This window comes from Drosophila navojoa, chromosome 4, assembly GCF_054131105.1.
Source record: "Drosophila navojoa isolate 15081-1374.11 chromosome 4, UAZ_NAV_1.0, whole genome shotgun sequence".
NCBI lineage: Eukaryota > Metazoa > Arthropoda > Insecta > Diptera > Drosophilidae > Drosophila > Drosophila navojoa.
In genome coordinates this window covers 23,827,501-23,839,235 of record NC_142892.1, presented here as the reverse complement: position 1 = coordinate 23,839,235, position 11,735 = coordinate 23,827,501, and the positions used below count along the sequence as shown (strand labels likewise).

The window sequence follows — 11,735 nt, the reverse complement described above, 5'->3', positions numbered from 1 at the left end:
AAACTAAAGTTTTATCCATAAGCTATTTGATTATAATTAAATCCTTATCACCCGCCTACTTGAGATTAAACATGATTGTGCGATTCCCTAATTCATTAAAGGATATCTCTTTGATAAGAGAGTTGCCACATCTTTAGCATTACTTTCCGTATGCAGGCTGGCAGCACAGTGCAGTGCGCACAATTCATAAACATTCAAAATTGTTATCTTGCTGGTATAGAGTAACAAGAACAACATTTGATACGTTTTCTGTATGCTGAGATAAGGAGTGGTAAATATAGAACACTCTATCAACTTGTGGCCTACATTATTTCCAGTCAATAATCGCACTCAATTTTTGTTTTACAACTTTAATATACATATACATATATATAGATATATAGACATATACCAATAATAATATTACTCATTTAAACAACGCTACACGACAAAGACATTCAGTTATAAACAATATATGCACGTAAGGAGTACGAACTATGTAAAAGCTTTCAGAAGCCTCGTGCTGCATAGATAGTAGATACAGTCAATTAGGTACTGGTTTCTAATAGGTACACGTTGTCTCGAGTTGCAGTATAATGTCAAAGGTGCCTCATTCAGAGATATGTATGCCTACAACTACTTATAGCAATGCTCACAATTCGTTTACATATCTGTCGGAAGTATATCCGGAATTAGATATTGACATAGATCCACCTCACTGTTGACAAACTTCACCTTTTTGGCGGTGTTGTCATCGAGCAGCATGCGAATCGCTGGCCATACGGTCGAGAAGATGCCAGGCGCATTTAAGATTAGGCAAACGCCCAATCGCTCCGGATAGTGTTTGCCGAGCAGCCAGATAAGATTCTGCACCAGCTGATAGTCCATGCACGCTGTGCTGAACTCAGCCAGATCAAAGACAATGCACAGGCGGTCTGTAACCTCCTCGAAGCACTTTTTGCATGCCTCCTCCAGAATGTAGACAATGAATCGCGTCAACTCGTCAATGTCACGCGCCGAAGAGCTATGATTTTTGGCTGGAATATAAATGACGGGGCGGCCAACGCAATCACGGTGCCGCAAGACCCGTGCCTTGTTCTCCAAGTGGCTGCGGTCCATTTCGTTCAGTTTGGCCACGCCATATGATTCACGCCACTTGTTCGTCTTCAATATGGCCTATAAGGGTGGGTGGTGAAGGGTTAACCATATGTACATAATTTGTATAAAAGTCAATGTCAAGATGTGGGCGCGTGGGCGTGAAAGTAACTCACTTGGAATGCGTCATCTGTAGTCTTAAAGGCGCGTAGATAACGCCGTAGTGAGAAATCATTCTGATATTGATTTGGGTCTGCGTCAGCTATGAGTTTCATTCGCTGCTTCAGGTCCTTCAGATCTTGCTCGTTAATTGGCGCCAGCTCCTCTGCTGACATATTGTGTCAATTATTTTATTAACGATGGCCTTGACTGGCAATAAATCTTAGCTCCTGAGCCTAACCAATGTCTATTTGGATATCTCTTTTGCTATTTAACGTCTTATCTACCGCACCAACTAATTTGTTGTCCGGAAAATATTTTTTTCACCTTTTTCTATTGCGTTTCAATTAAGTTATCGATAAGTTTTAATTTGACAGGGTTGCCTGAGTTAAAAAAACAGCTGTTACATTTGAAATAATTATGAAGAGCTTACTTTTTCTCGGTTCGTTATATTTCCCCAAAGATGAAAACGGCTTCACTTACATACATAGATATACATATGTTTATATTTATTTGTTTCTAACTGCAATCATTATCATAAATATTAACAAGAAGAGTTACAAAAACATCTGCCAGCATTAATATAAAAATCATACTCTTGTGCATACATCCACCGTGACGCACACAGCCCAATATAATAAAAAATATTTAACTACACCTACTTATTCAAATGCAGAGATTCCCATTACTGATTAGTTATTGCTTGAATGTATGATCGTTGCTGGAAACACATATTCATTTGTTCTTATTTTGGTATCATGACACGAGAAATGCCTGGCAGTATCTCTGCCTGGAGTGGACCAAATTCTATTTGTTCGCCATCGACGGTGATGATGCCGTGATTATCGCACGGCTCCAAGCGGAATGCGCGTACCTGTAGCACCTTTATAAACTGGTTGTTTTTCTCAGGTAGGTGACTGCCCGAGCTCATGTTGTAAAGAAAGCTGAGCAAGTGCGGACGGCTGATGCCGCCGCGAATCAAAACTAAAAATATTTTGCCATCGTTCAATTGGGCTTTGGGAGCAAAGTGGCAATCGATGCCGAGATGAGATTGATAGATGGCGTGCATCATAATAAATTCGCCTTCCTCCACCAGCCAGCCCGCATCCTCGGGCAATGGTTCGTCAAGTCCCGGTAAGCTACTACCTGGGCCGAAATTGGGAAAGCCTTGCTCTAATTTAGTGCCCGCCGAAATCGAAGGTTGAGTGAATTCGCTGTCATCTGCCACGCTGTGATAGATACTCTCTGATATGGAATAATAGCAGCTGCGTCGTGAGCCGCCCGACAGCCAGCTGTCGCAGCGCGAGCGGAATGATTGATTGATGGAAGTCTCCAGCGAAATGACATCCTCGAATTCTTGTGGCAAAAACTCCATGGAGCGGTGATTGCTGGCATTGGACAGTTTATCGATATGCAAAGTGCAGCTGCGGCTGGATTGCATCTTTCGCATCTGTTCTGACTGCAGCAGCGGCGTTTCCAGCGGCTCCTGTGCCTCATCGGCCAGCAAATAGCTGATCTTGCCATTATAGGTGCGCAAATTGGCCCATCGATAGAGTGTCCAGATGGTGAAGCGTTGGTAGCCAAACATCCGGATGCATTCACTCTCAATGTCCACGTCCGAGATGAGGCCCCAGCCTATCGACAGGAAAGAAAACATGACGCGATTTTTATTCTCCACACGCACCACATCCATGGGCGAGGTTCGACCACTGATGGCTGTCAGAGCGGCACCCAGTACAGGGTTACTGAAGTATGGTTCACTGCAAGCAGAAACAGGGATTAGTACTTGTGCCAAACAGAAACACCTGCGGGAATAACCCACTCACTTGTAGCCATGCGCAATGGAGCGTGCCAGGCCATTGCCAGAGCCGCATGGAATAATGGCCAGGGCAAGGCTGTCCATCACTTGAGCCCAATCAGCGCGGCAGAGCAGTCCGTTGATTATCTCGTGGAACAGGCCATCGCCGCCAACGGCTAAGATGGTGCACCACTCGTCCAGGCGGCGAGTGCTCATAAATTCGATTGCATAGTTGGAATGCTTCGTTACAAACAAATCGTAAGGTACTTCGGCTTCGTTGAGAATCGGTGCGACACTCGTATTGAATACCTCGCGTGCATTGCCAGAGCCGGACTTGGGATTGAGGAGTACCACAATTCGGCGACGCCGCGGCTCGCCCACACTTTCTACAAAGATGGGCTCCAGCGTTTGATGCAACTGCCAGCGCAAGGCGCGATACCAGCGATCAGCCTCTCGCATGTTATCCTCGAACGTATCAAAGGATCGAAACCGAAGCGTCAGCACCGTCCGCTCCCTGTGCAGGCTGCTGCGAAGGCTCTTCTTCTTCAGCACATAGGCAAACAAGTACAAATAGGCGCTGCCGTCGCCCACTTCGGTTGCATTCTCTTCCTTGCTGGTCATGCTACACTTGCTGGGCGTGCCCTTGCGACCAGAGCCCGCAGCTGGAGTACCCGGATTGACGCAGGCGCAACCTGCCAGATTTCGATGCGACTTTTTCATGCGCATGCAGCGTGCTCCGATAATATTACATATTTTGACCTTCTGCTCCTTGATCGTGACACCACTGGGAGATTCGCGTTGTAGAGTGAATCCTGTAGCATCCAGACGCACACGAAATACGTGGCTACCCTTGCGCTGGCTGGTGTAGAAAGTATCAGAAACATTGTGAAGGTCATCGTCTTCCTTGCTTGGTGTGGAGAAAGCGGAGTCAGTGCTCCTCTCCAGAGATTTATTCATGTTTGATAGAGATTCTCTTTAAGCAGCATTTTTTATTTACTTTAACTATTAAAACTGGGGTACTCCCAAATATGCAAGAGACATTAAAGTGCTATCGATAGCTATCGGTATACTGCAGTAAGTTTTCCAAACATACTTTTGCTTTTAATTGTTTCATCACTAATTAACGCAAGCTGACTAAACGCACTTGAAGTGTTTCCTATATAAACACATGTTTACATTTATATACTCATTTAAGTGTGAAATTTATATAGGTGGCAGACGATAAACCAGTTAATTACTTCACAAAGATAACTGTCAGTATATTTTTTTAATTTTGGTCTAATTTTTCGCTGACAATTGTAGCTCTTGGTAATCGACCAGCCACCACATGAAGTTATAATCAACGATTTACTCATTCGGTGTTGGTAAAGGTTGCTAGTATTGTGCCTATCGTATCGCAATCGCACTTAACTATGCCTTTTTTGTCGCTTGCCTACACTTAGCTCAAGCATGCGGTAGTGAAGTGAATTAATTACACACTTTTCGGGTTGTCCAAACAAAATTCGAGGTAGTGCAGTGTGCTTTATGTAATTTGATGCAATTCGTTTTTGCCACACGACACACACTTCTACACACCTATAATGACTAACAGCCTAGAAATTGAGTGCTCTGCGTTGAAAGTAGCGCGTCATAAAATCGAACGCGTTGGTTGCGCATATTTTAACGCACGCCGCCAAATTGGCGATGCGAACGGCGTCGAGCGAAGCGACTCTGATGAGAAATTGGCGGGCGCTGGCGAGGATGTCGATATAAACTACCTCAAGTCACTTGATCCTAAAGAATGGAAGGATCAGGATCATTACAGCGTTCTCGGCCTTGGCAAATTAAGGTGCGTTTATCTGTTAATGTGTGCAGACATGTTTGGGTGTGCGTTAGAAAGAGAAAGGGAAAGAATGCGTGTGTGTTTGAGCGTGTGCACGTGTATTAACTGTAATAACTTATTTTGCACACTCACACAGATACGAAGCGACCGATGATGACATTCGGAGGGCCTACAGACGAATGGTGCTGCTGCATCATCCGGACAAGCGAAAAGCCAAAGGAGAGGAGGTGATTACGGATGACGACTACTTCACATGCATAACAAAGGCCTATGAAATACTTGGTTGGTAGTCGATATATCTAAATAAATAATTGTTTATGGGCACTTGGTGGGTAGGTTGATATATCTAAATGACTAATTGTAGGCTTGTTTATATGGTGTGTATTCTTGATGAGTCGATATATTTAAATACGTAATTGTAGCTTCAATTTGTTGTACAGTTTTCAAATAACCATGATAAATAATAGTATAGAAAAGGAATAGAATATGTCAACATATACGTGATGTGAAGGAGATATATGTAAATAAATACTTGTAGTTTATATTTGCTTAAATGTGTAATATAATAATAGCACTTATAACATATTTAGCGCAGAATGTAATCCTGGTGAGTCGATATATCCAAAAAGAATGAATATATCTTAATAAAGGTAGCGCATAAAATATATTTTGGGGGATATAGTATTTATATATCTAGATGAATCCTATATACAATTTGTAATAGGATATCATCTAGTATATACAATAAAGTCGTTATAGACTCCGCTTATATTCTTACAACGAAAACTGTGGTCCCTATGCAAACATATATGACTATAGTGTTTTCCGGGTATTATGACGGTCACTTCAGCGTCACTGTATATTGCAATAAATGTGCCATCTAATGTTTCTAATTCTATTTTCTTCAGTTGCTCAAAATTGAATACCTTGTGCTTAACACAAATATTTCTAGGGTATCTAAAAGTCTTATTAATGTTACGTCACATATGTATTTGTATTTGCTTGTTAATGTCTTATATCAATGCTAAATAGAGAGAGAGTCAGAGAGAAAAAGTTAATATAGAGCTAGATATAAATCTAAAAACAAATCAGTATAATAATATTAATTTGACTAATTAATACATCGAAATTTCTCTATTGCAGGCACTCCAAAAACACGCCGTAGCTACGACTCAGTGGATCCCGAATTTGACGACGGTTTTCCCTCACAATCGGATATCGATAACAATTACTTTGAGTCGTTTAATAAGTATTTTAATTTGAATGCGCGCTGGAGTGAAAAGCCCAATGTGCCGCCGTTTGGCGACGTGGATGCCAAGCGAGAGGATGTCGAACGTTTTTACAATTTCTGGTACGACTTTAAGTCATGGCGCGAGTTCAGCTACTTGGACGAGGAGGATAAGGAGAAGGGCCAGGACCGGGATGAGCGTCGCTGGATTGAGAAGGAGAACAAGACGGCGCGCATCAAGCGCAAAAAAGAAGAGATGACTCGTATTCGCGCCTTGGTCGACTTGGCTTATAACAACGACAAGCGAATCCAGAGATTAAAGCAAGAGGAAAAGGATCGCAAAGCGGCAGCCAAGCGAGCCAAAATGGATGCTGCGCAGGCCCAAAAGGCCGAGCAGGAACGGGCGATACGAGAAGCGGCGCTCGCCAAAGAGAAGGCGGAGAAGGCCGAGCAAAAGCGTATCGAGCAGATTCGCATCGAGCGTGAACAGCAGAAGAAGGTACTGAAAAAGGAGCGCAAGACACTGCGCGACAAGGTCAAGGATTGTAAGTACTATGCCAAAAATGACAAGGATCAGCTGAAGCACATGGAGGGCACCGAGAAGATATGTGAAACCTTCAACTTGGCGGAGCTACAGGCGTTGAACAAGGCCATGGAGACCAAGGGTAGGGAGTCGTTCGTTGCGGCGCTGCACACCGCCGAGCAGAAGATCGCCGCCGAACTGGAGGAGCTCAACATAGCGCATCAGAAGAAGCAAGTGAACAATACGCCTAAGACGGGCGTTAAGGAGGTGAAAAAGAGTGAGCTCTGGAGCAATGAGAACGTGCAGCTGTTGATCAAGGCGGTCAATCTGTTTCCCGCTGGCACTGCCCAGCGCTGGGATGTGATTGCCACGTTCATCAATCAGCATTGCAGTGGAGGCTCCAGCCCGGTAACTGCGCGCGATGTGCTCAACAAGGCGAAGGCGCTGCAGAACAGCGATCACTCCAAAAGCTCTCTCAAGACCCAGGCCAATGAAGGGGCGTTCCAGAGCTTCGAGAAATCCAAGAAAGAAGTCCAGACAACGAACGATATTACGCTAGGCGAGTCGCCGGCAGAGAGTAAAGAGAACCACAAACAGAATGGGGGTGACAGTCAGAACAATCAGAAACCGCAGCAGCGGCAGCAACAGCAACAACAGGTGCAGCAGCAGTCGGAGTCGAAGCAAAATGGTAGTGCTGTGGGGGCTCCGGCCAGTACGCCGGCAACCACTCCAACTACGAATGGCATCGCATCGAAGACATGGACAAAGGAGGAGCAGGCTTTGCTGGAGCAAGCCATCAAAACGTATCCGACCACTACACCCGATCGCTGGGATTGCATTGCGGCCTGCATACCCAATCGCAGTAAAAAGGATTGCTTGCGCCGTGTAAAGGAGCTCGTCGAACTCGTCAACTCGAAGAAGGAAGCTCAGGCGGCTGTCAAATGAGTTGTACCACGCGCGTTGCCTTACGCGTTCGCCTCTGCCCTAGCTGCTGTGTCCTATATACATATTATTTAAATAAATAAACTTAAAACAGTTTTGAACGTTTAGCGAAAAGTTACATTCTGATGATTTTATGCTTTTCAAATCTACTAAAGTTGCCGACTTTTTCTTGATGACTTATCGAAAAGTAAAATAAGTGCAATATTATCGAAATATTTCTTATTCAGCTGATCGTGTACCTGAACTTTGATATTTCTTTAACAATGAAAATGAACTATAGAAACCTCTGCACAGTAACTAATCGAAAGACATAAACTTTTGAACGTTTAGCGAATATCTACATTCAAATGATTCTATGCATTTAAAAGCAATCGAAATGCCAATTGATCGCTTAATTATTTAGTATATACTTTTTTATTCAGAAAAGGTGTGCATATGTGTCCTTCTGATCTTGTATAGCGCAATGTATAGCAGATGGAATGGCTTTTTAACAATGAATAATATATTTTTATTGACAAAACTCATGTGTCGTGTGAAAAAGCTACAGCGGTCGACAGGGAAAAACGTTGAAACTATCGATAGGGACAATAATACTAGCGACAGGCCGACCGATCGATTAGGTTCGATGCTGGCTGCTTTCTGCTGTGGTTACCGATGCCAGGTAACCTTAGTTCCGCGTCCACTCTAAAATCTCTGTCTTATGTCTGCTCCGCTACTCGTCTTCCGCCGCTCAGTTTTAAGTCAAATGCCTGTGGATTGGCCAACGGGTCCAGGTCAGCAAAGAGATCCAGCCAGGGATTGTTAGAGCTATTACTGGTCTGCTTGGCGTTCGTTTTGGTTGGAGCGGCTGCTGCAGCGTTGCAGACGGGTGTGGGCGGCTGCTGCTGACTAAACATGCGAGCCCAGAATTTGTTATTGCTGCTTGTGTCCAACAGTGGAGCCTCTAGCAGTGGCGGCGCCTCGATAAGAGGACTCTCTTCCAACTGCCTGGACAGTTCAATGAGCAATGATTCGTTGTCACCACACGTAGTTTCGGGCCCAGCTGAGGCCGTAGACGTGGGCGTGGTCGTGGGCGTATCGTCTGTGGGCGGCTGCGACTCGGACTTTGGCTTGTCCTGGTATTCGTCCTGCAAACAAAACAAAAATGCAATTCATATTGCCGAATATATCTTATTATATTAACATTGTACCGCAAAGAATAACGATTGGTCTTTGTCAACAGCTTCGATCGGAACTGCTTCCGGTGCATCGGCGCCTTCGTTCTGGGACAGTTCCTTGAGCACACAGAAGTCGTATTTTGGTTTGACCACCAGCGCATTCGAAATTGTCTGAAAGGTGGATGCGGCCTTCTGGGCAAAGTTCTTCAGCTCTGCTAAATAGGCAACCAAGGCATGGGAATACATATTGCAGCGGGCAGCGGCCAGGAGATCAATCTGAAAAGAATTCTCTGTTAAATCGAGGAACTGTCAGGTGGATCTGCATGATTTTGCCTACTTTTTGTATCGAGTCCATGGAGTAACTGTCAAAGTTGTGCTTGGCAGCCCTCACATGAGCTTGGGCTGTGCGAAACTTATCCAGTCCCTTTCCAGTGTCTGGATCCATGTCCTGGCTGGCCGTGTGCTTCATCCAGGACAAGGCGGCACGGTATTCGGTGCGTTCCTTTTCCATGGTCTGCAGAGTCAGTTCAGTATCCTTGACGGCACGGCAGCGATACACATCCACCTCGTGTTGCAGTCGCAGTAGAGGAACGCGAACGCACATCCTTTGCTGCCCAGCAAAGGACATGGCCTTGCCCGTGTTTGTGATGCTGCAGCCCGTCGTCTTGCTCCGCTTGCCAGCCTCTTTGAGAAAACGCCCGAACACGCACTCCTCCTGCGACAATATGCACAGTCGTTCCTGGTATTGGTCAATGATTTTGCACAGCTCCAAGCTGGTGTCACTTATCGATTTGAAGACCTCGATTTTTGCGTCCAGCTCGGCGTCGGAGGATATTATGTGCTTGTCCTCTTTGCTGCCCAGCTTGCGCTGTACAACCTTTTTGGTTATCCAGTATTGGTGTTGCACTTCTGACTTTAACATATTTTCGTATCAATTTCACTGATAGCTGAAAAAAAAATTTCTGCTACAAAGAGATAAAGCTCATAGTAAACGGAACGTTATGCGCAAACGCAAAATTCTGTTAAAATGGCGTTGCCACACTGTAAGAATTAGCGGGACTCGTTAAATTTACTTGAAATATGTATATATAAAAGTTGACGGCAAATCATTCGCTATTTATACAGTGTCTAAGACTACGAGATCATACTAAAAATTACGAATGTATCGTATATTTGTTTCCAAATATTATTTTCATATTTTTCGACTATATTTGATTTCAAATAAGTTTTCAAATAACTACATAGTTCCAGTCTGGCAACGATGTACATAAACGCTAAAAAACACCACGTCACGTAAATAGCTTTAACATCACCATTTCGAGTTAGACAGTGAAGTTAACAGACCTATACGAACTGCAATTTCGTAACTGTAACTGTGTCTTTCAAAGAGAACACTACAAGCGCTCGCTTTGCATTTTGTTGTTGGTTTCGTTTGGCGCTGCATTTAACTGTGTGCCGCACACATTTTGCATAGAACGCGCTGCGGTTCGTACGGTATCTCTATCTTGACATTATTTTTAAGTACACCAATATTTGTGCAAGTGTTTTTTTACATGTTCACGCTGCGCGCGCGCTTCATAGTGTACTTCTATGTGTGTGCGTGAGAGCCAGGGCTAAAGTTCGACTCGAACTGCAATTGCAATAGCAATTGAAAGCGACATACATATACATATTTGTGCCCATATTGCTAATTCGCCGGACAGGTAAGCTAAAGTTGCCACTAGTTACAGTTACTTTAAGCCAGCTTGTTGGGTTGGATGCTGTTTCGCGCGCACACACACATACGCACTGCAGAAGAAAGTGAACAAGTGTGTGCAAATGCGTCTGTCGCTGCCATTGCTCTTGCCGCTGCCTGTCCACTGAAACGGGTTGAAGTTGCGGCTTTGCCACCTGCAGAAAATGACAGCGTCTGGCGTCTTCACTTATTGTGTGTGGGTGTGCGTAAGTGTGGAGTCCCTGTGTGTGTGTGTATGTGAGCCCTGCTCAAATTGATTGTTTGCTTTATTATGAAGATTATGTCTGTCCGCCTGTTAACACCAACAGTGCGTGACCCGCCGCCTTGGAACACTTGAGTTTTTAAACTGATTGCAGCAACAATTAGATTCGGCTCTGCGCGCACACAGAAAAATAAAATAAAACCACAGCAACAACAATCAGAATCGGAATTAAAACGAAAAGGTCATCCACGGGCACTTGCTGGCCTCAGGTCTCAGTTAATGCTTAATGGGCGCAGCGCGAGGCCTTTTACATGCCAAAAAAGAGTAAAAGAGACAAAAAGAAAAACGAAAACCAACCTAATAAGAAAAGATCTCAGGCCGTCGTTCGTTATAGCCCCGTTATTGCTGTTGGTTTTCCAGCTTCAAAGCCGCGCTCCGGCGTGCGCCTTGGGCCGGCGTCGCTGCGCAGTCGCATTTAACAATTGTTATTGAAACGAGCAACAACAACTACCAGATTTCACTGCACTTGATGCCGCTGTAGTTGTTATTGTTGCTGTTGCAAGTTAAGCTGTTGTCAACGCCTGGTCACATTAATCAAAAGAGGTTCGATAGCATTCGATAGCAGCTGCTAGCGCATATTATCGATAACTATGCTCTGCTCAGTTTTTTGCTATTTCCCTGTCGCACTCATTTTGCATACATATGCATGAAATCTCATGCATGCCGCAACAACAACAACAATGTCAATCTTGGCGTCGCTTTACATTTTTCTCACAGGTCGCAATAAATATTAAAAAAAAACTTTTTACAAATAACTGCGCATACATAATTTTTGCCACCGTTGTTGCTATTGTCGTTGTTGTTTTAGTTCTTGTTGTTGGCCGTATCAAGTTACTTTTGGTTGTTGCTCTGCTCTCATTTACATGCAGCACTTTGTCCATAGTTGTTGTTGCTGTTTTTCTACTGATTATTTTTTGTGTCGCCGCACGGCGTTGCTGCAACTAAATTGGCCTTAATTGGCTGCCTTTTTGCTGCCAATTTTTTTGTTTGTTGCCGCTGTTATCGGTCGTTGCCGGCCGGCCACTTGTGGCATGC

General features: G+C 44.2%; 5 protein-coding genes across 5 annotated transcripts in view; 2 read left to right on the top strand and 3 right to left on the bottom strand.

Annotated features, from left to right (window-relative positions):
- Positions 1-406: 406 nt before the first annotated feature.
- LOC108651789 (uncharacterized) lies at positions 407-1,591 on the bottom strand. The gene is made up of 2 exons (XM_018101680.3): positions 1,251-1,591; positions 407-1,155 (listed from the first exon to the last, which is right to left on the bottom strand). The coding sequence occupies exons 1-2, from the start codon at positions 1,407-1,409 to the stop codon at positions 643-645; spliced, it is 672 nt and encodes a 223-aa protein (XP_017957169.1). The 5' UTR covers positions 1,410-1,591; the 3' UTR covers positions 407-642.
- Positions 1,592-1,712: 121 nt separating this feature from the next.
- Positions 1,713-4,126, bottom strand: Sk2 (Sphingosine kinase 2). The gene is made up of 2 exons (XM_018101673.3): positions 3,060-4,126; positions 1,713-2,993 (listed from the first exon to the last, which is right to left on the bottom strand). The coding sequence occupies exons 1-2, from the start codon at positions 3,986-3,988 to the stop codon at positions 1,979-1,981; spliced, it is 1,944 nt and encodes a 647-aa protein (XP_017957162.1). The 5' UTR covers positions 3,989-4,126; the 3' UTR covers positions 1,713-1,978.
- Positions 4,127-4,432: 306 nt separating this feature from the next.
- LOC108651781 (dnaJ homolog subfamily C member 2) lies at positions 4,433-7,664 on the top strand. The gene is made up of 3 exons (XM_018101672.3): positions 4,433-4,859; positions 4,990-5,135; positions 5,997-7,664. Exons 1-3 carry the CDS (start codon positions 4,612-4,614, stop codon positions 7,547-7,549), a joined length of 1,947 nt encoding a protein of 648 aa, XP_017957161.1. The 5' UTR covers positions 4,433-4,611; the 3' UTR covers positions 7,550-7,664.
- A 366-nt stretch (positions 7,665-8,030) lies between these two features.
- On the bottom strand, positions 8,031-9,907 carry ICA69 (islet cell autoantigen 1-like protein). Its single transcript, XM_018101676.3, has 3 exons — positions 9,041-9,907; positions 8,737-8,979; positions 8,031-8,673 (listed from the first exon to the last, which is right to left on the bottom strand). Exons 1-3 carry the CDS (start codon positions 9,623-9,625, stop codon positions 8,245-8,247), a joined length of 1,257 nt encoding a protein of 418 aa, XP_017957165.1. The 5' UTR covers positions 9,626-9,907; the 3' UTR covers positions 8,031-8,244.
- Positions 9,908-10,061: 154 nt separating this feature from the next.
- ko (Stork-head domain-containing protein knockout) overlaps positions 10,062-11,735 on the top strand; it is a 64,285-nt gene continuing 62,611 nt past the window's right edge. The window contains exon 1 of the mRNA XM_018101670.3: positions 10,062-10,406. The gene's annotated coding sequence lies outside the window, so the exon portion shown is untranslated. The remainder of the gene's footprint in view (positions 10,407-11,735) is intronic.